At 37.3% G+C, this 26,480-nt stretch overlaps 1 protein-coding gene across 6 annotated transcripts in view; it reads right to left on the bottom strand.

Moving 5' to 3' along the window:
- LOC113109118 (neurabin-1-like) overlaps positions 1-25,697 on the bottom strand; it is a 34,815-nt gene extending 9,118 nt beyond the window's left edge. For all 6 annotated transcript variants that reach the window (XM_026272677.1, XM_026272682.1, XM_026272678.1 and 3 more), the window contains exons 1-7: positions 25,579-25,697; positions 23,235-25,108; positions 5,508-5,640; positions 4,780-4,900; positions 1,819-1,923; positions 997-1,120; positions 178-327 (exon numbers count right to left, since the gene is read on the bottom strand). In XM_026272677.1, coding sequence (XP_026128462.1) covers positions 178-327; positions 997-1,120; positions 1,819-1,923; positions 4,780-4,900; positions 5,508-5,640; positions 23,235-24,977 — 2,376 coding nt within the window. In that variant the 5' untranslated portion in view covers positions 24,978-25,108; positions 25,579-25,697. The remainder of the gene's footprint in view (positions 1-177; positions 328-996; positions 1,121-1,818; positions 1,924-4,779; positions 4,901-5,507; positions 5,641-23,234; positions 25,109-25,578) is intronic.
- Positions 25,698-26,480: the final 783 nt, after the last annotated feature.

Here is a 26,480-nt window from a genome sequence, read left to right as displayed (position 1 = left end):
CAATGGCAATCTGATATAAATAACGGCTTGTTTCCACCGAGCGGTACAGTTCAGTAAAGTACAGTACGCAATTATGTCCGTTTCCATTGTTAGAAATTGCGAATGGTTTTTTGGTACCCTTCCATTGGGGTACTTACATAGACTGTATACTGACCCGTACAGTGAAATGAAAAGCACCTCTTTAAATCTGAACGTTAGTTGAGCGGCGTCCATGTCTGACGGCAGGAACATTTCCTCGCTCTCGGGCAGATCGTACACTTCCACATTCCTCCTGCCGAAGCTCGAACCAAGGATGCCTTCCTCCTCCTCATCCTCGTAGTGCTCGTCCTGTCAGGACATCAGAGACACAGACATGACGTAAACGAAAAAAAAAAAAAATGCTTCACATATAGGTATCAAAAACAGAGTGGTTTAACCCCACTATGATTTAGAAACAAACTCTTGAATCTGTTTCCTCATTCAGCATGGTGGATTTTTACATATTTTTGCATACTTGTGAACATTCATCAACGAAGTTCTGGCTGAAAAAAGTCTGAAGGTGTTTCTGTGCAGGATTCCAGTCTAAACGTGCAGGAAAATTAGAAAAACTTTGCAGGGAAACAACAGGAGGTACATTTTCAATAGCGCAGCAATGCACAAAGCACAGCTCACACACAAGTTATTTTCAAACTAATTTTGCATGGAAAATTCTGGTCCTGTGTTGTCCTATTGAAATGACTGGATTTCTCAGAGCAATGCCCTTTAAAACCTTCTAAAAACCAAAGGTCCAAATAAACCTAAAAAGGTTTAAATCAGCTATGAAATAAACCAAAAGAATACACGAGTAATCTAGAGTACATTACTGACTGCAGTTTCATCATGTTATTTGTAACCGGTAACAGACTACTCTTTGTAGGTGACATACCCAGCACTGCACTCCAAACGTGTACAATGTGTCAGCACTGATGTGAGAAACAGACCAGGAGTTGTGTGTGTGTGTGTGTGTGTGTGACTGACCTCTTCAGTGGACACCTCGTACGTGTCGTCCACCTGCTGCTGCTGCCGCTCCTGCTCCAGGGTTTCACTGATCAGGCGTGCCACCTCACTCTGAACACCTGGCTTCTCTCGGCCAATCAGAAACCTGAACGGCGTGATTGACAGGTGAGCAAGGACGGAAACCAAACGTATACTGATCTGCATACATCAGGTAGACAGGAAACAACGGAGCCTGTGTGAGTGTGTGCATTGTTTATTTGCATGCAATGAACCCGTGACCTTTAGTCCAGAGCAGAAGTTTCCAAACCTGCTCCTGGAGAGCTACCTTCCTGCAGTCTCACAGATCCAGAACCTACAGTTCTTTACATGCAATCTAGCAATCACATCGTTTACTATGCCACAAGCTGACTGGCTTTTGCACAATATTTAAATTGTCTGGTTTAGTGTTCACTGCAAGCTGGTCCTGAAGCACAGAAACCCTCCACCTCCCTCAGCTCCACCTGTCTATCATTCACACATGTCTTTTACGGTCACAGCAGCGTGTCTTTGTATCTGTTAGCAGGAGCAAGTCCATATTTGCTCTGCAGCAGTGCATGCAGCAGATCTAGTCTGTTAAATACATCAAACTCAAACAGTCATGTGTTTATGCATGCTTAAAAGATTTCTCACGATTGAACTGTAACTGTAAATATTTAAGCTAAATCTAATTCTAAGACAATAGTGAAGCCCACACCACATCTATTACTAGATGTGTAAACAACGTTTTTCAGTTCTCTCATAAATCCTCTACTCCATTAGAGAAGATGTGATGTTTATGTAACTGATGGACAGAGCAGGACCAACCTTACAGTTCCCTTCGTGTTCTTCAGGACGGTTGCAGCAAAGAGTTGCGTCACACCAACCAGACTGATGCCATCCACCTCCACAATCTGATCATTCACCTGGATCCTGGAACAGAACATCACCATCTTTAAGATGTTAAGATGACTAAAAAAAATAGTTATTTCATACAGTATGTCTCTTAAAGCAGCTGTGAAATAACTATTATTACTCTTAAAACAGGAATGGGATTGTATTGTTTTATGAAAAGAAGTGTTTTAGATATGCTTGCCTAAAAGTGTGGATAGAGTTTTCTTTAAAGTGGTATCTGCTCTCCATATGATAGTGTTGCACGATATAAAGGAACTAAAAATGTATCGTGAAGCCCTGCTTTTAAAAACGGTACGATTCTGCATTTTACTAGTACCGCTTTAGCATGAAATAAATATCACATAATGTAAATATACTTACCACTAATGAACATATTAAACAATATTTAAGGAATATTTACCAGGAAAAAAAAATAATTACCGGAATTTTATTTAGTAGAAAATGTGCTTCTGAAAAAAATAATAATAAAAGAGAATTACTCTTTAGAAAATAATTAAACATGCTTTTGATTATTACAATTCATATGAAACTATTAAAATGAAATCCAAAAAATGAATGGGAAACCGATTCACAGAATCTGACAAAAATATAACTGATATAATATAATAAAACATATTTCATAGGGCCTTAAAGTGTATTATTATTAAACTTTTAATAAATTGATGTTAAACTGTAATCGTTATGATTTCAATTAATTAGACATGCTTATTGATTAATATGTTTTAACGTGGGGAAGTTGTGGCCTAGTGGTTAGAGAGTTTGACTCCTAACTTTAGGGTTGTGGGTTCGAATCTCAGGCCGGCAATAACACTACTTAGGTGCCCTTGAGCAAAGCATTGAACCCCCAACTGCTTCATGTAACCATTTTGGTAAAATTAAAACAGAAAAAATGGAATCTAGAAAAAGATTCTCTAAACAGAGAAAAACAAAGGAATTTGGGAAGAAATAAAATGGATGTAGGGCCCTATAATACTTCACATCCTATATCACACCTCTCTGGGCAAGGCACAGACTGCTAACTCTTCTCACATCTAATCTGACCCACTAACTATACATCATAACATGTTTATGACAGAGTCCCAGCTGGGTCACTTTTTCCAGACAGCAGTTGGCAGCGAGTGCTGAGATTCACAGGAAAGAGGAAGAGTGTGTTTTCTGCTCTGTGACACAGTCATAAATGCAGTGGTTTGGATGTTTAACAGCCCAACAGACCGATCAAACATGTGTGTCCTGCTCCAGCTGCCCTCAGGAAGCAGCACATGAAGACATGCCCAACACGACTGCAGCCGCAGATCACCCCAAACAGGGCTCGCCAGAATATATACACACACTAGGGCCGGTAATTTAATGCATTATTAGATTAATTATTAAAAACAATGCGTTAAAATTATTAACGCATTTGACGCACTTGCCCCGCCCAAGACATGTGACTTCATACAGTCAATTAATGACTAATATGAGGCAGAGCAACAACTTACAGTGCGATGGAGCCTAGAAAAAATCCCTAAATCATCACATAGTTAATAAATATCACACGAGCTGTAGGCTAAGTGAAATATCACACTAGTGTAAATGTGATACACATCTTATACAATAGTTCATTAAGAAGTTAATATTGTGATATTTTAGACACAATGTTGTCGGCTTTGCTAAATTTTGCCAATCTGGAAGATAAAGATAAAGCAGAACTGTTAATATCCGAGCAACCCACAGCGGTATTTCATTTCTAAATCCACGGTTTGAATGAATTTGTTCAATTTTTTTGAATGAATTTGGTCTGTTCGCTGCACAGACCGATTGGAGTATGACACCAAAATGTACCACGTTATCAGTCTGATGGTGATGATTCGCTTCAAGTCGAACAAGCCTAATTCAATGAACCATTCATGAAGAACCCTTTACTTCACTCCTAAATGAATCGAATGAATAAATGACTCGATGACTTAATCATTAAGACATTTATCACCACCTACTGCCAGTTTTAGTTTATTTAGGGTATCATTTCATCATAATAAATAATTTCATATTTTTATAGTAACAATAATAAAATTAAGAAAACAATCTATTATAGTTATAGTTCATTCCAACCAAAAAAGACAATTCTGTCATCATTTATTCACATGGTCCAAAAGAGTAGGCTATATGTAACTTTTTGTAATCTCTGTTTGATGCTTTAACACAACAATGACTTTAAATTATCTTTTGGGAGTAATTTCTCCATATTTGATTTGTTAGATAAATTCACCACATCATGTTATTAATTGGATTAAAACATTTAATCGCTTACCAGCCATAATATATACACATGTTTTTGACATGCTCACGAAGGCTGCATTTATTTGATAGAAATACAGTAAAAACAGCAAGATTGTGAGATATCATTTTTTTATTAGAAGTTTTAACTTTGAAGACTGTAGTAATGATGCTGAAAATTCAGCTTTGATCACAGGACAGTGTCACGTGATCTTCAGAAATCATACTAATATGCTGCTCAAGAAACATTTCTGATTATTATCAATGTTGCGCTGCTGCTTAATATTGTTGTGGAAACCATGATACATTTTTAATAAATAACAAAAGAACAGCCGTTTTTGATATGGAGTTGTTTTGTAACAGTGTAAGAGTTATATTTAATTTAATGTGTCTTTGCTGAATAAAATGATGCTTCTCTCAAGAAAAAGGACTGATTAAGACAATATTACAAGCTCACAGTATCGGAGACAGTTACTTTTCCAAGCAATCAAGACCTGTTTTTTCATCTAATGGATCCACAGTGAATCCATTCACTCCACGGTGAATCTCTGCTTGTTCTAAGAGATTCTACTCTGCCGGTCCATATGTTCTATATTCTTTCGTTTGATCTAAAGATCTCACCTGCCATCTCTCTCTGCAGCTCCGTCCTGTGTGATTGTCTTGACGAAGATACCCAGTTTCTCCAGCCCCTGATCTGCCCCAACACCCATCCCTATAATACTGATCCCCAGCCCTTTATCACCTACACGAACACAAGAGAAAGAGAGAGAGAGAGAGAGAGGGAGAGAGAGAGAGATGGTTTGCCTTCATAAATAGATTTGTCATTGACTTTGGAATTGTGCAATTATTGATGCAGGCATACTCTAACATGTCCAGCTTCTCCACATTGCAAACAGGCCATTTATCATTAACATATTTACATATTAATACACATTCAGAGATCAGAGTCTTGGCAGGGATGTATTGAAATCCAGTGATTTCAATAGAAATCTGCCACATTGATCAATTAAAAAAACTTGGTTTGAAAGTGATTTCCGTTTGACCTGTGCTTCATACTTCCTTACATTATTGACAGTGGATCTATTTTTGCCCACAAAACTAATGTGACCACAGCTTTAAAGGTAGAGTAGCAGAAACAATCTGTTTAATTCTAAGGGTCAGTAAGATGGAAAAGTGAGCATGAAAACTAAATTATGCATGTTTCTGGTAAAGAAAAAAAAAAAACCTGGGTAAAATTATAAGTCTATTTATGTGCAGAACATGGTGTTTAAAGGTGTATAGTATGACTGATTTTTAATCACTCAATCTGAGAGAGAGCTGGAGTATTTTGTGAAAGACACTGCCTCAACCTTTCTCGATCTCCACGGGAAACACGTCCATCTTCTCCACACGTTTCTCCAGCTCGTACTCGGCAGACGCCGCCACAGGATCCACGTCATCGTTCCTGCGGTCGTACTCTTCATTAGAGAACGTGCTGTACACCTGAAAGCCCAGAGACACAACAGTCAATTACAGCTAATAATACACAAAAACTGTTCATACACTTTCATAATCTCTTAGAGTGCCTATTATGCATTTTATTAGGATCAAAGCCCTTCCTAGATCACTGGTCAGCATTTCGGTTCATGGAAAAACACTGGACATGTCAATGAAACCGAAACATCAAAGCTGTACTCAGCTTCTCTACAGTCCTCTCTGCTGCAGTATCAGCCCAGTGGAAACAGCTCTTATCTACTACAGAGAAAATCACTTACTGCACACACACAGTCATTTATTAGAGATTTATCCATCCTTTATAGTCCAAAAGTACAGTGTGTATATATATATATATATATATATATATATATATATATATATATATATGATGAACTGATGCAGTGTGACTGTCTATAGAAACAGGAAGCACATGCAACAATCATACAATACATGCATAAAACATACGGATAAAACATATAAATAACTCATAAACAAAAAAATAAATCTCCTAAAAAACAAAGAGACACAAACTAAAAAATTCTGACTATTTGCAGATTAAGGTAAATTATATATATATATATATATATATATATAATTTATTTATTTATTTATTTTTTAATTCAATTACTTGTATAAAATTCAATAAACAATTTATTCAAAAGTTCTCTTCATCCCACCGTTTCATTCCATAAACAATACAACTTATTTTCATTTGTGGAACATAATGTGAAATACCTAAACATGAGGGCAAGCAAGAGTGTGACAGAGGTACACTTTTTTATGCCTCACATACTGGACTTATATTTTTGTTTTTTAATCATTTAATTATATTTTTTTTATTTGGAGCCTGACAGTCCCTATGTATGTATGTCCCTACTCAATCATTCATTTTCAAAAAACTGTTGTTATTTTAATTTTTTGGCAAAACAATCCTCTATTTTTAATCTCTATTCTAGTTGCCCCTTTTGTTCCAAAGAAATTAAGTCACACAGGTTTGGAACAATATACAAATTTGAGTAAACAATGACAATTTTCTTTTTTTAGCTGAAGTATCCATTTAAATAGTCTATCAAATGTTTTCTCGATTAATGAATGTGTGTGTGTGTGTGTGTGTGTGTGTGTGTGTGTGTGTGTGTGTGAGAAATAGGATTAAGCCTGAGCACTGTGAGAGAGGAACAATAAAACACTGGGTTTGAGTAAAATGATCTCACTGGGCTCCACTAATTATATTTTATCAGTCTGAGAGAAAACATTTGAGGGGAAACACAATATAAAATGAATCCAACTGAAGACAGAGTCAAACTAGCCTAAATAGTATTATTTTGTGGAGAGACACACAGACTGGGATCCAAAGTTTGAATGAACAAAGTCAAAGCTCAAATCATTGCCAGCTCTTTCTCTAGCTCTCTCTCTCTCTCACACACACACACACACACACACACACACACGCACAGACACGCGTGCACACACACACACACACAGACATTTTATTGTCATGTAATCCACCTGAGAACTACGAACGGTTCCTAAAAGGAAAAGACAGAGACAGAGATATCATCACCAATAACCTCTCTTTCTGTGGAAGTTTAGAGGACTTCGACTGCAGTTTGAGGGAAAAAGAACCGTTTAGAGGCGTCCAAGGTATTTCGTAATCTTGGTTTATAGCATTGAGGGTTGTGGTTTGAATTAAAGATGCCGATTCAAAATTAGGAGCAGAAAAAGAGTCAGTTTATTACTGGGAAGCATCTACATCACAGCACAGAAAACAGCGCTGCTAGTCACTGCAGATGTGCTTAGCTTCTGATGTGATGAATTACATCAGGATATATCAGCATGACACCAAATTAACTGAAAGTCCAATAACAGCACAGTGGAAGCTCATTGGTTTCAGTCACCATTCTGGAGTGAGAACAATGCCATGTTTTTGTCTTTAAAATATTTATTAGACAATACAACACTTTCCAGCAGACAACATTTTGGTCTTCTATATAAGAGTTCAATGTATCATGACCACCCAGAATATTTATTAAAGCCGAACTAAAAAGCAGCTCATCCATGAAACCTTCTGATAAAGATGTCACAACCATGATTCATTATCTTATGACCACCTATATTAACATATCATTAATGTATCTGTTAACTGGTGGGTCCTGATGAAAGTCTATTTTGGTTAGTAAGACTTAGCGAGTCCTAGCACAGCTAACTTGAATATATGCCTTAAGGAACAGCACCAAAACCTGTCTGTTTATTAAATTACAACCTCTTCAGGTGTAAAACATCAACAGGACTCGACACTAAGAGCCAGGGTGAAAGATGGTAGGGATAGCTGAGAGAGTCGTAACAGGCCCGACTGTGGAAGTTTATCGTTCAGACAAGTCTTAGATCTTGAAACATTTGTGTGATTTTTAACTGATCAAGTACAAGAAGACGTGAAAGAGAAATGTACCATTCGCTCACTGTCTGAGATGGTTTTCTGTTTGTACACGTATTACTAACTTATTTATTTCTAAGTTAAATTGTGCTTTGTTGGCATAATGTCTGCTAGAATGTTACAAATGTTTGTAAAAGTAAATCATTAAATTGTTGTGTACAACTATTTGGCTACAACATTTGGTTATTAATTCTTTTTTTTTTTTTTTTTTGCAAATCAGCAAAATATGGAGAAAAATGAAAAAAAAAAAAAAGTAGTGTTTGGTATTCGGCCTTCGACACATTGTTTCATTTTGTTTGGCTTCGGCTTCCGCCAAGAATTTTCTTTTTGGTGCACCCCTAGTTAGACCTGCCTGGAAAAAAACATAAAATTACTGTTTATTTCATTTATATATTTGATTTATTGCTTGTAACATGTTGGTTTGTTCTAATTTATTACTGACAGTTAATTGTTTTTAAATAATGTTTAACTCTACAGGTGCTTCTCAATAAATTAGAATGTCATGGAAAAGTTCAATTATTTCAGTAATTCAACTCAAATTGTGAAACTTGTGTATTAAATAAATTCAGTGCACACAGACTGAAGTAGTTTAAGTCTTTGGTTCTTTTAATAGTGATGCTTTTGGCTCACATTTAACAAAAACCCACCAATTCACTCTCAACAGATTAGAATGTGGTCACATGCCAATCAGCTAATAAACTCAAAACACCTGCAAAGGTTTCCTGAGCCATCAAAATGGTCTCTCAGTTTGGTACACTAGACAATCATGAGGAAGACTGCTGATCTGACAGTTGTCCAGAAGACAATCATTGACACCCTTCACAAGGAGGGTAAGACACTAACATTAATTGCCAATGAAGCTGGTTGTTCACAGAGTGCTGTATCCAAGCATGTTAACAGAAAGTTGAGTGGAAGGAAAAAGTGTGGAAGAAAAAGATGAGATGATAACCAACCAAGAGAACCGCAGCCTTATGAGGATTGTCAAGCAAAATCGATTCAAGAATTTTACTGAACTTCACAAGGAATGGACTGAGGCAGGGGTCAAGGCATCAAGAGCCACCACACACAGACAGGTCAAGAGATTTGTTGAACCACACACAACGGTCAGAGGTGTCTTGCCTGGGCTAAGGAGAAGAAGAACTGGACTATTGCCATTGGTCTAAAGTCCTCTTTTCAGGTGAGAGCAAGTTTTGTATTTTATTTGGAAACCAAGGTCCTAGAGTCTGGAGGAAGGGTGGATAAGCTCATAGCCAAAGTTGCTTGAAGTCCAGTGTTAACACACTGTTTCCACACTCTGTAATGATTTGGGGTGCAACACTCTGTAATGATTTGGGGTGCAATGTCATCTGCTGGTGTTGGTCCATTGAGTTTTTTGAAAACCACTGCACCCATTTACTAAAAGCACCAAAAGTTGGTTAAATGACCATGGTGTTGGTGTGCTTGACTGGCCAGTAAACTCACCAGACCTGAACCCCAGAGAGAATCTATGAGCTATTGTCAAGAGGAAGATGAGAAACAAGAGACCAAACAATGCAGATGAGCTGAAGACCACTGTTAAATAAACCTGGGTTTCCATACCACCTCAGCAGAGCCACAAACTGATCACCTCTATGCCACGCTGAACTGAGGCAGTCATTAAACCAAAAGCATCACCTGTATTGAGTACATGTACAGTAAATCAACATACTTTCTAGGACAACAGTTTACTAAAAATGTTTTTTTTTTTGGTCTTATGAAGTATTCTAATTTATTGAATTGGTGGGTTTTTGTTAAATGTGAGCCAAAATCATCACAATTAAAAGAACCAAAGACTTAAACTACTTCAGTCTGTGTGCATTGCATTTATTTAATACATGAGTTTCACAATTGGAGTTGAATTACTGAAATGAACTTTTCTACAACATTCAAATTAATTAAGATGCACCCATATATTAGCTAGGTTGGAGGTTTTGAGATGATATTCAAAATGTAAGTATATTTCAAGCAAAAGTAAATGAATGCACGAGTCAAAAACAAGCTGTATCTTTAAGTTAGTTATTTATTTACATAAGAGTTAATAGAAGTGTTAAATATGGCATCTTTAAAAACAGTGTGTGCGTGTGTGCGTGCGTGTGTGTGTTTCAGGATTAGTGTGAAGATGTTGGATTATGTATAAACTGATGTAGTCCAAAAGCTGGAAAAAAACAGTTCAGCTTCCCGACCTTGAACATAATCCCCAATCCACACGACTAGACGTCTCTCTGTCTACACACGCAGTCGTCTCTCTCTCAACCACAGGGACTAACTTTCCTAACCAATAATAATTGGTCTCAACTACAAGCTAAACAAAACCATGTACCATATTTTAATACAGGGTCTCTGCATGTTTGAATTAAATGTAAGATAGTTTAAGACTTTTACACACTGAAAAAAAAAAAATAATTTATACAACTTAAGAAAATAAGAAATTAGGGTACTGATTCATATCTATATTTTTTTATTTGAGCCAATGAAAAATAAATAATTTGCCCTTAGGGATGAATGAAACTTTTTTTCAGTACACTTTTTTTTAAAGAAAAACTTTAGATTACAAAAAGGTTTAATTAGAGGTTTTAATACCATAATTAAAACCTGAGTTTGAAATGGACAGTTCAAAAGAATCAGCTCATTAGAGTCACTGTTTTGTGAACTGAAAACTGTCTGTTTGACAATGCCAAAGAAAGACTTGTTGGCATTTTTTAGAAAATCCACCTTGAAGTTTCCATTTTTTTTCAAGCATAAATGTAAAACTTAAAATCTATTTTACCTTTTTTTTTTTTTTTTTTTTTTTTTTTTTAAAAGCAAACAAGTCTTATTTTTCTTTGCAAACAAGTCTTATTTTATCCAGTTTTGTTTAATGTATTTTGGGTAACACTTTATTTTAAGGTGTCCTTGTCATGTACATTACATGTACTTACTACTTACTATTACAATAACAATTAATTTTCCATAATTACATGAAAGTAACCCTTAGCCAAACTCTACTGCACATGCAGTTCATTAATATTACTCAGTAATTAACATGTACTTAATCAGAATTTTATGTATAATTCCACTGTAACAAGGACATCTTAAAATAAAGTGTAACCATAATTTATTAATTTATTTTACTGAAAATGCAAGACAAAATACTGGTAATAAAAATGACTTTTAGCATGTGAACTATCACCCACTGTGACTGAACCTGTGAACACTGGAAATCCATCGTGAAAAATAAGAGACTGAGAGACAGAAAGTGCAATGACTGCGTGTTAATTAACTGTAGAACATATTTGAGTATTTGTGAGCCTGCACTGACCTCACACCGCTCTGTGCTTACACTTGGCCTCTTTTTTTCTCCTTTCTGTCCCTCTTCCATCTCTCCTGTTGCCATGGACGACACCACCAAGTCAAACAATGTTCCTTTTCTTTGCTGAAACCTGAGCGCTCTGGTCTCTGAGAGAATCTGTGCCGCGCTGTTCACACCTGCCTCAGTTACACAGCTTCCTGTCTGACTTCTGACTTCCTCTCATCCTGAGCGCAAGTGAATTATAGGAATACATTTACTGCACACTGAAGCCCAGCATGAACTTAATCACAACACTTCAGGTTAAAGAGTGAGAGAAGTAGCTAAACATTTCATATTTGACAAGTGCATTACAATAGAAATGTTAAACGACTGGCAGTAATATCCAGAGATGCAAACTGCTCTCAAATCTTACCGGTTTTAATTAAAAATATATCTGACCCGTGCTGGCAAAATAAGTGTGAATACGCACTGGTTAATTTTGAGCAAAAAATAAAGCATTTAAGGTTTTCACAAAAATAAAATCTATAAGCCCTCGTCTAGTAACCCCAAAGCTCAAAATAGTTATTAAACATCTAAAATTATCTTTTTTTATGTTTTCTGAGAGGAGTATCATGTTGGCTCTGTTGGCTTCTCACATATGAATATATATGAATCATTCACATAAATGTGTGCAATCCTGATAAATATACACATATACTGTATAAACACAAATACAGTATTTAAGAAAATGTGCAGAAGCATGTATTTGAGGACTATGGATGGTGATTTTCAGAGGTGAACAAATTTGGATGAATCAGGCCCAATAAAATATATACAGGTCCTTCTCAAATAATTAGCATAATGTGAAAAAGTTCATTATTTTCCATAATGTAATGATAAAAATTAAACTTTCATATATTTTAGATTCATTGCACACCAACTGAAATATTTCAGGGTATTTATTGTTTTAATACTGATGATTTTGGCATACAACTCATGAAAACCCAAAATTCATATCTCAAAAAATTAGCATATTTCATCCGACCAATAAAAGAAAAGTGTTTTTATAATACAAAAAAAGTCAACCTTCAAATAATTATGTTCAGTTATGCTTATTCTTTTAGAAGAACCTGTATATTTTTTAAGACTCTGATTAAATGGTTAAATTACTTTTATAATTCATTATTCATTGAAATTCATCTGCCTTTTCAGCATCATATAAATCATATGGCCCTAAACATTCCTCACACAAAGTGACTACAGAAGACTAATAGGGATCATCATAAAAATTGCATAAAAGTGTTTTTGATGCATTATTGTGGCGTTTTGGTACCCTTGATCCCGGTCATATTTCACTGTATGGATGATGAACAGAGCAGTCGTGCGTTTGGAACAACACGAGGCTGAGCAAAGCAAGACAGACTGCTTAATGTTTGACCACCGTGCATGTTTTATGTGATGTCCTTAAATTAATACTCAGTGTACATCTGCTTCACATTTACATTTCAGCTCCAGTGCAGAGAAACACTGCAACACAACACCAGTCTTTCCATGTTATGTCTATATTTCTCTCTTCAGGGTTAATAATTACTGTTCAACTTCTTTAATCTAAAAAAAAAAAAAAAAACTTTCTTACACATACAAGCTGCGTTTCTTTTCTTATTATTAATTTGCTGTGGGCTATGCACTCCACCCCTTCACTCGCTGTAAGTCCCAAAAAGTATTTGAATGCATTAAATTCACTGTATTTAACAAAATCTCAAACAAAGTTTATTTGGGAGGAAAAATTGAAATGTTTCTCAAGATGCTAAATAATAATGATCAAAATTAAGGCAATTTTGGGACACTTTGTGTTTGTAAAATGTTTGTTGCTCATGTTGATTGTTAATGTGATGTGTGAATTTGGAGAACTGACTCATACATGTACTAAAAAATAAGATACGGACGAAAAAAGATCCTGCAGCATTTGAGGGCATATGACACACTCATATCATGTATCATATTATAAGCAATGACATTCAGTGAGAATGAAGAGTAAAATAAAGGTGCTTCTCAATAAATTAGAATGTCGTGGAAAAGTTCATTTATTTCAGTAATTCAACTCAAATTGTGTACTTGTGTATAAAATAAATTCAATGCACACAGACTGAAGTAGTTTAAGTCTCTGGTTCTTTAATTGTGATGATTTTTGCTCACATTTAACAAAAACCCACCAATTCACTCTCAACAGATTAGAATGTGGTCACATGCCAATCAGCTAATAAACTCAAAACACCTGCAAAGGTTTCCTGAGCCATCAAAATGTTCTCTCAGTTTGGTTCACTAGACTACACAATCATGGGGAAGACTACTGATCTGACAGTCGTCCAGAAGACAATCATTGACACCCTTCACAAGGAGGGTAAGACACTAACATTCATTACCAAAGAAGCTGTTCACAGAGTGCTGTATCCAAGCATGTTAACAGAAAGTTGAGTGGAAGGAAAAAGTGTGGAAGAAAAAGATGCACAACCAACAGAGAGAACCGCAGCCTTATGAGGACTGTCAAGCAAAATCGATTCAAGAATTTGAGTGAACTTCACAAGGAATGGATTGAGGCTGGGGTCGAGGCATTAAGAGCCACCACACACAGACAGGTCAAGAGATTTGACAACGGTCAGAGGCGTCTTACCTGGGCTAAGGAGAAGAAGAACTGGACTGTAGCCCAGTGCGCCAAAGTCCTCTTTTCAGATGAGAACAAGTTTTGCATGGTCACACTTATTAGAACAATGTATTTCTAAAGCTGCTCAACTCGCTGCCATCAGAGAACAGTGTGTTTTATCTCCTGCAATATAGCAGCTGGAAAAGTGTATTATTTTGACTCTCTAACCATGAACATAGGTGACATTTCTGCAGGGAGTAATACACTTGTTTCGATTTCTCAGGCCACGGCAGATGTGTGTCACAGAAGCACATGTATTCCCGCGTAAGCGCCACACCTGTGTGTTTGTTCAGACCTTTGTGTAGCTTTGAGGAGAGGCTGCTGAACTTCCTGGAGTGAGCGGAGAGAGCAGGTGCTCTTCATCAACACACACTAATGCTACAACGCCCCGTCCAGGACACCACAGCACACACATGGACATTCAAAGACAGTAAACCGGAAGAACACAACCTTGTGTTGCTAAATATAACACCAAGACCTGTGAAAGATCCTGACTCGCTAAGATAAAGAGAAACTCTCCCAAACTTGTTTACTAGCACTTAAGTCCTATTTTGTCAACATTAGTTACTTGAATTAATTACTTAATTTACTTACTTTTGTTAAAATCGTTAATTGCATTTATTATTATTATCATAATCATCATCATCATCATCATTATTGTTCATCATCTCACAGTTTTTGCCGGCAACCTTACAGTTTTCAACTGGAGGACATTAAAATGTGCAAAAAAAAAGACTTATTTCCATAGGTTTAGGGATCCAAGCCAATTCTACACAGCAAAATACCATAGGAATTTAAGACTTCTTCACATCGAGATGAATGTTTGTTGATGAAAGATGAAAAATGAAAATTCGGTGCAAAGAACATCTGGATTTGAATAGATGTCTGTCTGATGTCTGCATCAGTTTAGAATGACTTATATTTATTAATTTTTTTTTACTAATAAACAAATAACTTAGAATGGCAAGCATTTGCATGCTATTGCAAGGTTTCTATTTATTTTATTTGTTTAACTGACCTCTTTTCTACTTTACTATGAAAATCCCCACAATGAGAATGGTGTTATCTAAAACTACAGTTTGTTGTTTTGGAGTCTTAAGTGACAGTAAATGGCATACAACCAATTAGTTTCCATTCCTCTTGTCTCTGCACTCTAATATTTTAAACACATTTTTTTTCACATTTTTTTTGTAAAACTCATTTCAAAATACAGAAGATTTACAGAAAATGCATTGCAAATGCCAGTTCGATATCCTCTGTATGGTGGAAAAATAATATCAGCTATCCTACAGATGAATGACCTGCCCAACTCAGTAGCAGCAAGGACTTGGCCATCTTCAAGAATCGGCTAAAAACACATCTCTTATCTGACCCTCTCTCGCACTCCTTTCTAATTCTGTTCTTAAACTTGCCCCTTTTAGACTCGCACTCTATTCATTTACAAACTGCTTGTTTTCATTAAAAAAAAACTAACACAATGTTTTTCATCTTTTTGTATTATATTTATTTGTTTTTTCTTTTCATTATTATATAATCTAAAAAAATAATGTGTACTGCGTTAAGCTAACTGAGACTTATCAAAGCACTTGGGTATTATTGCTCCTTTTGTTGTTTTTGATAGCTTCCATTGTCCTCATTTGTAAGTTTCTTTAGATAAAAGCGTCTGCTAAATGACTAAATGTAATGTAATGCTGAAGAGTGTGAAATGGAATTTAAAGGGGTCATAATGGGTTATAATGTTATAATGTTGTTTTTTTGTTTAGTTTTTTTATGTCGCTCTGGGACACGGCATCACAGTATGGTGAGGGGCGTAACATTTCCATCACGCGCTTGAGGCATTCAGCCAATCACAGCGCACTGGGTGCATTTCCCAAAAGAATCGTTAGCCAACTATGGCAGTAAGTTCCACTGAGATCTATTGGTAGTGACAGAACTTGCAACCATAGTTGCTTTTGGGAAATGCTCCCCTGGAGAGCTGGCCAATCAGAGCACACCTTGCTTTTCAGAACGATAAGCTTTGTAAAAATCTATGTGTTTCAGAAATACAGGGCTTAGAGGAGCAACTATAAATGTAAATCATGTGGAAAATAATGTGTTTTTTAACCTTAAACTGCAAAAATACATTTCATTACACCAAATACACCAAATAATGTTCTTTTTAGCAACATCATATGACCCCTTACGAAATTTGAATGGTGTGACTGTACAGAAGTTGGAATCTACATGCTAATACACACTATGGGCAATGCTGATGTTGTTAACATTAATAACTCGAGGATAAAGTAACAATACTAATAATTTGCATGGTTTGATATGAGCTAAGTGACTGTTAGATTTAAATCACCATTGGTAGCGCTATTTATTATAATGCTTTTTCCTCAGTTGGTCAGAACAAACATGGCAGACTTGTTACTTGTTCAGATGACAATATATGCAGAAAATTCTTATTTGGGTCAAATAGATGCAAGCTAGAATCTGTGATAGCGAAGTAAGTAAACATCCACACCAGTGCGGTGATTGACTGCCACACACACATACTCCTCAAAACATTAGATTCATCCGAGCTGGAGCTGTGCCAATACACAACCCACGCAAGGAAAATAATTCTGCACACAGCTGCAACTGGAGGTTTTCAAACAGAGACGGCCAAAAGAGGTCAAATTTACAAACTGCAGATTTGAAAAAAAATGATATAATATTGTGATAATTTAAAACATCATATTGTGTCATATTGGGTGAATTTTCACTTTGGTCTGAACAAAAAGAGAGGCTTATAGAAAATGAAAATTGATACACTAACCAGTAGGAGGCTCTTTTGGAACAGCAGAAATAAATAGCGTACAGTTGTTGAAAATGTAAGAGGAAAATCCATTGATGAGTTGCCAGTAAAAGCCCTGGACGGCCCCAGCCCAATTAAACCCCTGCTTGTGCCCAAAGTCATTTTCATCAGCACTGATTTGAGTTCTCAAACACAAAGGTCCACTAGGTAGTGTGCTGTGCTCACAACAAATACAGCACTCTTTAAAAGCTGTGCATGCTCAACTGAGCACAAACAGCAGAAAATGAAAGCACAGTTCAGTCTTTAAGTTAACTTGGCTGTTCTGGGTAGTTTCTTGCTGTGCCAAACAATCACCTCACAATGGTGTTTCAACCTCCCTGAACACCCTAGAAACTGCACAGCAGCATTTTCTTCAGTGAACTTTACTTGTACAATTCCTACTGTACAAATGATTACCCATATTTATATTACTTTTGACACTATTGCTATTTCATTTTATTCATTAAAATTGCCCCAACTGGATTACTGCTTTATTGTCAGGTCGAAAATGTAAAAATGACAATGCATAAAGCATGCTAGTTCAGCGAATGAAAACAGGGAATCAAAGGCAGAGGAGTTGAGAGATTAAACTCCCGTGCACTTCAGCTGCTGCTGTGATTTCAACTGGTACAGACACACCTACACGCTTTCAGACAGAGCATGAGTCTCACCACATTTAAAAATACACCACACCACCAACAAATGTTTCAAGTATCATCACATACTAACCCTATTTGTGGTGTGAGTATTTGAGATGCCTGCACACAGACTACATACTGGAAACACTCTAGTGTTTAGTAAAGCTATGCACTAACCTACCTATGTGTCATTAACGCTGCGCTGTGTCATCAGCTGTTGACTATGTGGAGCTGTCTCCATTTAACTATGGCACTACAATGAACATCTCAGATGATGGGATCACACGTCGATCGACACTGCTGCTCCAGGAACTGTAAAGGGAGCCAACAGTCTTTACAATCATGACTGCATATGCAAAGCATGGCAAGACTTCATTAGTGAAGAAGAACAGTGACTATCAAAAGTGAATGAAATATTAGACTTTACACTAGTCAACATCTGAAGTGGATCAAAACATTGTTGTCTTCAAACCTAAAACAAAATGTGTTTTACTTTACCTGTTAGTGCTGTCTTGATTATTTAATGTAAGTTTAAATACATATTTCATAAGTTATGACAGCCAGTGTGTAAATGATTCTATCTCAACAACAAATAGAAACTGTATAATAAAGAAGTTAATTTAAAAACATAAACATTTTTTATTTGAGTGCTAATTATTATAGTTAAAAATAATTGTAAACTTATAATAATGTACAAAGGCTCCCTGTAGTTTAGCGCATAAATTGAGGTATATATATATATATATATATATATATATATATATATATATATATATATTTTTTTTTTTTTTTTTTATCCCAAAGAAAGTTAAATTGTAATTGAATTTATTTAAAGAAAAAGCTATTTGTTCAGTAAACCATTGTTTTAATAAAAAATAATAATAAATGTTTAGCCAAGTTTTTCTCCCATGCACCAGTGACGTCAAACCCGAGTCATGTTTGCGTACCGTTACACCCCTTCCTAAAACAGTACACACCACAGTATACACAGTCTTACAGAAAACTGATTCAAAACCTTTCTTTGTCCAGTCTCAGGTTTCTAGATGAAGCCTTCTATGACAAACCGGCAGATGAGATTAAAATAACAGACATAATACACAGTTAATCATTAGTAATTCCTGGGATATTTCACTTAATCCTATCAGCTCTTTGTACATATTTGCCAGAGGCATAACAAGCGGCAGTAATACAGTTTGACAGGCATAGCAACAGTAACTAAGGGACAGGGTTAGTGGACTGGCCAATCCCAAACCACAGTTTACTCACTAGGAGTTATTATGACCTTCTGTGGGCAGAACATAAACTGATACGGTCAACCTGGCTCTGCCTAAAGCACAACAGAGCGGTTTTATTGTTAAGGGTAAAGTAGCAGAAACTGCCCTGTTATATCAAAGTCAGAAAGAAGGCAGAAACTATGTTTAAAAAGTAAAGTATGACTGTTTTTGCTGAAATCTTGAGTCATGATAAACTGCTAAAAAGGTGCAGAATGTGGCCTTTTGTAGATGATGTAGAGACATCTGACAGAAGTCGGTGATCAAGGGAGTTATTTCACTCTGCTGAACAAAGAGGCTCTCTTTCACACACTCGGTCTCTCCATCTCTCTTCCTCGACGGGACAGGCTCAGGTTACCGTCAGCCCCTGTCCTGCCTCCTCCCTCTCTGGCACACGGGACTTCCTCGACGGAGGCTGGATGAAACAAAACTCAAGTTGCCAGACTTCTGGACACTGCACGAGTTCAGCCAATCAGAGTGGAGATTGTGACTGTCGCTTGGGACTTTTTGTGTGCAATATGCATCAAACCATCTGTAAACTATATAGGGCTGCCGATGGGTCTTAACCGTGTGTGACTATAATTTGAGCTCTCTCTTGAATATTAATGAGTTTCTGTCCTAACCAGCTGCTGCTGTAACAAGAGTTCTGTCCGTTGTGTGCTGGCTGGCTCCGCCTCCAGTGAAACATCATTGGTGCAAAATTTGGCAAACTTGGCTGTAATTGTTGGGCCCTATGAAATCTTTACTTAACTTATTTGTATTTTAGTTTTAGCAATTAAAATTTTTCTCCAAGTTAGAATTTCTCAAAAATTCTGTTTTTTCCCTTTCTCTTATTTTAATGTTTCTCATGTTTTTTCATGTTTTAATGGTTAAATAAAAAATGTAGTAAAACAAAAAGCAGGTATAAGTGATTTAAATTAATTAGAAAATTTAGCAACAATTTGTGAAAAGTTTAACAAAAATAAAAAAAATTTGGGGCCTATGAAATTCTATTTACTTTTCCCAAATTCTGTTTTATTGTACTTTTTTCTTGATTTAATTGTAATGGTTTAAATTTTAACTAAAAAAAGCATGTCTGACTGAATTCATAAAAAGTAATGATTTTGATATTTTATTATTCTTTTTTAAAATATAATTCCATTTTTATTTCAAATAATTGTGTTTTGTCAGACGTTTCGTTGTCCGTTTTCATTTTTCTGGGTTTAATGACTACAAAATGGATTATAAAAATTTTTTCAAGTGCAACATTACATATAAAACATGGACACTTTAATCAACCTTTTTAAAATTTTCAATGTTAAATACTGGTAAATAAATTTTGCATTTTAATATTCACAGACACTAGTCTAAACTGTGATTTGGGAGTACAGTGCCACTTTTGATTTAGCCAAAATGACACATTCTGTGAAATACCACATTATAAATGTAAATGTAAATGACATTTGTATGATTGGATTCATAGTGCTCTGTGATTGTGTCTGGTATTATAGCAGTTACACTTTCAGTGTTCACAGGAAATCACTGGTTAAAGCTCATTGAACAAGAGTGCGAAATTTTGTCTGTCATAATAAAATTGGAACAAGTTTTAATTCGCTGTCGCATCTGTAGCAAGCAATTTTCATCTTTGGGTGAACAAAGCCTTTAGAGATACCACAAGCTGCTGAAAACTCACAAACCTGGAAGTTACACCACTGTGAACAATAACAAAAATGATCCTGGTCCTATGTGATATGACTTTGTAATAAATCCAGACAAGTTTAACTTTATGTGTTAAAAAGAAACATTGTGCAACTTTTTGAGATTTGGTTATTGTGCGATTTCTGCCAGTACATTGCTTTCTGCAACCAGATATAATAGTCCCAGAAGTTATGGAAATTGACAGTGTACAATGAGAAATGCGTTAGAAACATTATGTTAGATGGTTATTGCTTACATCCTTCAAAATGGTCTATGACTTGTGTGCTGAAAGTAATCAATCAGACCAATTACACTGCTGCACAGTTATCCTACGTCAATGCAGCAGATACACACAGAGTTACGTTCTCCCAAAACAACTATAAATCCCTCATAGCTGATTTCTGTCCTGTTTAATGACAATCATCACATACTACACTCAACTACTCGTGCCAGTTACAACAAACGCCTTGTAAACTACAACCGGAGGATGAAATCTCTTTCACTCTGACGTAGGAACCAGACACATCTTCTGTTTCCCATCTCAAATACACCAGAGATGCAGCTTGCCAGGTCTTTATCATGTTTCATTTATTCAACTTCACCAAACCCGTTCATAAAAGACTTGGACCTGTCATGTGGGAACTGTCTGAATCCCCAGTTATGAACCCACATCCACAGCAACAATGCAACAACTCTTCAGCTCAACATGTTAAGACCGAGATGAAACACAATGGTGGAAAAATACCTGCCTCGAGCCAGGACAAGACCTGTTTACACAGCTACACACCTTCATTTCACAATCTCAGAGGAATAATGCAGGGAGCAAAAGAGAGTAAGTGTGAGGTGGGTCCTATGAAGATTGAGACATTATCACTAGTCATGCATCAGTGACTTTAGCATACTAGCATGCTACACAGACATCTAGACGGTCCACAGTGAATGTTATGCAGTTGAAAACGAGGCTGTGAGAAACAGACATATGGCAAGCACTGGATAAAGCTTATATATCAGGATTGCTAGCGACCCATGCAAGGGATATAATAATGTACCTATATTTTTTTCCTGTGCAACACAAATTAAATATCTGATGACTCAATAAGTGCAATGCACCTTTCTTCCTCAATGTTTCATTCATAATTAGCACAGGCATAAAATAAAAGAATATCCTAAAATCTGTAAAAACTGAACCACAGTTACTGTGTGCAATGAAAGATTTGTCACTGTCATTTAATGGTGGACGACATGGTTAATAAGCTGCCAGTGATCAAAACACTGATTTTGAAGACGATGAAAATAATACTTTTGAAAATATGCCTGAAATTACAAATATGAGCCAGACGCTGAATCATATGCTCGAACTGAGCCCCCGTCCAATATCAAAATGTAACAAAATTAAGCTTAAATTGTATTCTTTTGGGATTGTGATTTAAAATAGCAGGAGAATTTGACACTATTGCCGCAGTTAGAGATCCATCGTTGTTAGATATATTGATCCAATGCTATTTCACGGCCAATTTGTATGTGTTTTACGAGGTGGCTAATTCGTATAAATTTGTACGAACTCAATTGTATGATTTTGTATGATTTGTCTAGTGAAGGGTAGTTTTAGGGGCAAGGTTAGGGGTAGGTCGTTTATGCAATTTCATACAAATTGTGAGGGGGGGGGGGGCTTGTAAAATACATACGATTTAGCAAAAAACTTACAAAGTGAGGTAATACAAATTTGTATGAATTAGCCACCTCATAAGAATATGTATGAATTGCCATGAGATTGGGTTTACAGGTCCAGGTTGCTAAAGACATGTAATACATCCATGCATGTAAGGTTTAAATATGGTGCTGCTACCCTGATTAAAGGTCTACGGTGGGATCTTTTGCTGGTTTGGTTTAAGGAGATGCTACAAGCCCACGACATTCCACAGCCTCTGGTTGTAAAACTGCCAAAATTTTAATTCCCCCCAAAAATGGGATAACTTGCACAGATAAGAATGGGTTGGTCATATATATGCCACGACACCTTAAAAAACACAAGGAAATCACCCAGAAACACCCTATTAACTGCAGTGGGAAAACCCCTCAGAACCCCTTAGCATTGTACAGATTGTTTTTGCACAAGAAACACCACTTTTTGTTTTTTTAAGTTAAAATCTCATGGATCGTGAACATGTAGACTACACATGAAGAGAGAGATCAAAATGAAGATTGCTCACAAGGAAATGTGTTTTGTAGGAGTGGATCTGTGCCAGCATACTTTTCTGTTCTATTTACCATCCGCATTTCATGTCAGCCCTCTGTCCCTCAGTGAATCGCAGTGTCAACAATATTTCTAAAAATATTCCCCCTTTTCAACCCCCAAACAAATGTTCTGCAACCACCCAACTGTTGAAGAGAGCTTTGCCCCCGGGCCTCACCGAGAGCTTCAAATGTCCCCAAATCATCTCCTTCTAAAGCCACAGTGATGTGTCTGAGCGCTCTTAAACCGTTAATTAAGTGCTTTTCTAATAATTAAATTAAAAAAAAGCAGATTTTGCTTTCCAAACCACAGACATGTGATATGAGACAGAAGTGAAATGCTGAATTTTCAGAAAATGAAAATGTGTGTATATATATTTTTTGATTATATAGTATTTATCATATTTATCATATATATATATATATATATATATATATATATATATATATATATATATATATATATATATATATATATATATATATATATATATATATATATACATATATATCTTTTTTTTATTTTTTCACAATGACATTGCTTACCCGTATGGGCTCAGTGGAGAATCTGATTTTCCTTCTTGGAGGCCCTTCCTCATCCTCACACAAACCAGGAGCTTCATCATACTCCTCATAGACCTCATCTTCATCCTCCTCATCCTGCTGGTCCTGACCCGGTTCCTTATCATCCACAAACGCTGCGTTCTCAAAACTATAAAACACCGGAGACGTTTTCCCGCATTCATCTGGATCTTCCTGCTCACTCTCCTCCTCATCATCATCTTCATGACAGCTATTCCTCTTTTGGATGATCTCCTCCTCCTCTTCTTCTTCTTCTTCTTCTTGATTTGGTTCCTCTTTCTTCAGCTCTGTAGACACACACGCATCCTTCTCCAGCTGTTTGTCCTCTGTATGGTTTTGAGGTGATGACACCTGCAGAGAGGCAGTCACATCTTTTCGCTGCGCCTCCAATTTAAGTTCTCTTTGCAGTTTCACCTCCTCCAAAAGCTCTTCATCGTTCTCCTCGCTTTCTGAAGACTCGTTCTGGACCACTACGAGCTCGGCCCGTACCACCCCTGCACCAGCAGGGTCCAGACTCTGTGCGACCTGTTCTTTATAGATGTCCCTAGACGGACTGCGAATTATGTGGTTTGGGCTTTTTGGTTCCTCCGGACTCCATGGCCGTTTATATGTGCCGCTGGCAGAGGGTGAAGCTTTGAGATCTTTCGCAGGAGTACTACTATGTTGAGGAGCTTCATTTATCGTGGAGTCTTTCACCGAGTGGTTTCCTGATGACGGGCTTTGAGCATTGGGAGAAAGAGGCTCGCCGGGGGTCCTGCTGGTCGGAGAGGTGGGTTTGTATGAAATCGGGCTGATGGACTTGAACGGAGGGCTGCTGGAGTTGGTTTTAGGCAAGAGTTTGTCAGAGTTTGGGGACGTAGGTTTGTGTTCTGGATCAGCAGCAGGCGAGCTGGGTTTCTGGAAACTCCCTCGAGGTGATGGCAGCGAGCGCTCAGTAGGGCTGCTCAGTTTCTCAGGACTTTGCATTGAATCTTCTTTATTGCCGTCCACAGTGAAGTTCTCCAACCGCTTGGAAACAGGCCCGGAGTTAAGTGACAGTCTACTGACCTGTTTCGAGTCCTCAGTTTCCCTCCTTTCCTCTGGAGCACTCCTCGTGGGTGACGTCGGGCTTTGGATGACACTACTGTTGTTATTCTCAGAAGACCCAAAGGACCTCCGGGCCCCACGCCCCTCCTCAGGAACCTTCCCCTGGGACAGGCGAGTAGAAACCCTGCCGGGCCCCGGCTTGTCTGCGGCAGGCTGCTCTTTTATCCCTCTCTCAAATAGCTTTCTGGTAACTGAAAACTTTTCCGCCAGGGCGGCTTTATCTATCTCCACTTCCTCTCCCTTTGGGGTTCTGTCTGTGTTTTGCGGTTCTTGGTTGTTGGCGCTACTGAGGCAGGTTTTGTGAGTGCTGACTGGGAACTTGGACACTGGGGATACAGGAGAAGATGCATCTGTTTTGTAAGCCGGTTCCTGACTCTCCGGTGGTTGCTGACCATCCATTTGCAGGAAAATGTTCTTTATTTTGCTCACCCGGTTGCCAAACGGCCTCCCTCTGGTGTCCTCCCGGAGATCGCTGGCTCCATTAGCATAAGACTTGTCCTCGCTGTCGGATTTGGTCCCATCAAAAGAGCACTTAATGGCGTGGAAGTCCGACTTGTAGGCATTTCTGTGCGGGGACGCGCTGCGCAGGGTGCGCTCGCCCTTGCTCTCTGCTTTGATCATTCTCAATGACTCTCAAAGTGTTCCACGTTAAAACTGTATTTTAGGTCCGTGGTCCTGTATCCTCAGTCGGACAATGGCATGCGCCCTTCAGAGTCACTCTGATACATTGTATCGAAAACCCCCGCGCTCATCTGAAAAGAACAGAAACAATGTAACATTCCAAACTGAATTTGGAAACTTGAAAAGCGATTTGAAAGCACAAGCATGTAAAGCGTTGATCTCGGCGCTCTTTTGTTAGCAGACATCATCTACACACTGACTCATCCCCTTGATCAAAGAAACTTTGTCAACTCGGATCAAAACTTTCCTACAGTGATTTGCAGTATATGATCCATTGGTCTCATATTAATTCAGGGGTCAATATCTGACAGAGTCTCTGCACTTTAAGATAATGTTTTAAAACTGGAAACTAGATTAAATAATGTTCTTCAAATGATCAAGAACTACCGCGATCCGTGTTAAACCTGCCCACTAAAGCTGTTCCAGTGGGACACTCCGCGGAACAATAGCTCAGCATAAGTTCAACAAATGATCCAGTTTCGGAACTCGAGTTACAAACAAGTACAGCTTCTGCAACAATCAAGTCATCCACTTCTCTTACCTCCACGGATATCTCACTATCCACGGGCGCCGGTTCTTCTGCTCTGGGTAATTTAGATCCCCAAGCATGTCATTTGTTTCACCGCCATAGTTCTCCAACGAACTGCTGTCCGATTCGAGAATGAATCGTTCGTTTGAGTCAGTTCGTTTAACCGATTCTGTTTAAATGATTCACGAAGCGTTCGTAAAACCCTCAGTGAGGGAGAACCTTCTTGTATGAGAGTGAAACTTTATTGAAACATATAAACAAGCCACATTTTATTGAGCAGGTATAGAAAAAAATGAATAGAAAGGCAAACCAAATGACAAAATCAAACTGGAACACATAAATAAGAAATAAATAACTACAATATAACTTATTCTGGGTATTTATTCATTTATTTATTTATTTTGTTTGTTTGTATTTTTAGTTATTTACTTTGTTTTTGAGGATAAACATGAGACTCTGTAAATCTCTAAATTTATTTAATCAAATTATTATTTAAGATGTGCTTCTGGCAATACTCATAAGTGCATACTGGTGAATCGTTTTATTAGCTGTCTGAAATGAACAGTCCAAACGAATCGATTCGCCAAAAGAATCGAACTTCCCTACGCAACTCCAGTGTCTCTGTTCCCTATTCAACCACACACACACACACACACACACACAAACACACACACACACACTTTAGACATGCTCTAACTGGCATTCCAGGGCTGCTATCAAACCCAACCCCCTTCCCCGACTGTGAATTTGCTGGTTCTACTATGAGGAAGGTTTGTCTAATGAATATTAATTAGGTCCCGATGACGTTCCAAGGAAACCCGTCTAGACTGGAATCCTAATTACTATTCATCAGCCAAACCTTCGCAATAGTATGATTTATTACTTTTCCCGCTCAGGTCGAGATTGCTTGTGGA

Source organism: Carassius auratus, chromosome 9 (assembly GCF_003368295.1).
Source record: "Carassius auratus strain Wakin chromosome 9, ASM336829v1, whole genome shotgun sequence".
Classification (NCBI taxonomy): domain Eukaryota; kingdom Metazoa; phylum Chordata; class Actinopteri; order Cypriniformes; family Cyprinidae; genus Carassius; species Carassius auratus.
Note: the sequence above shows the minus strand (reverse complement) of the source record. Positions and strands in the feature narration are given on the sequence as shown.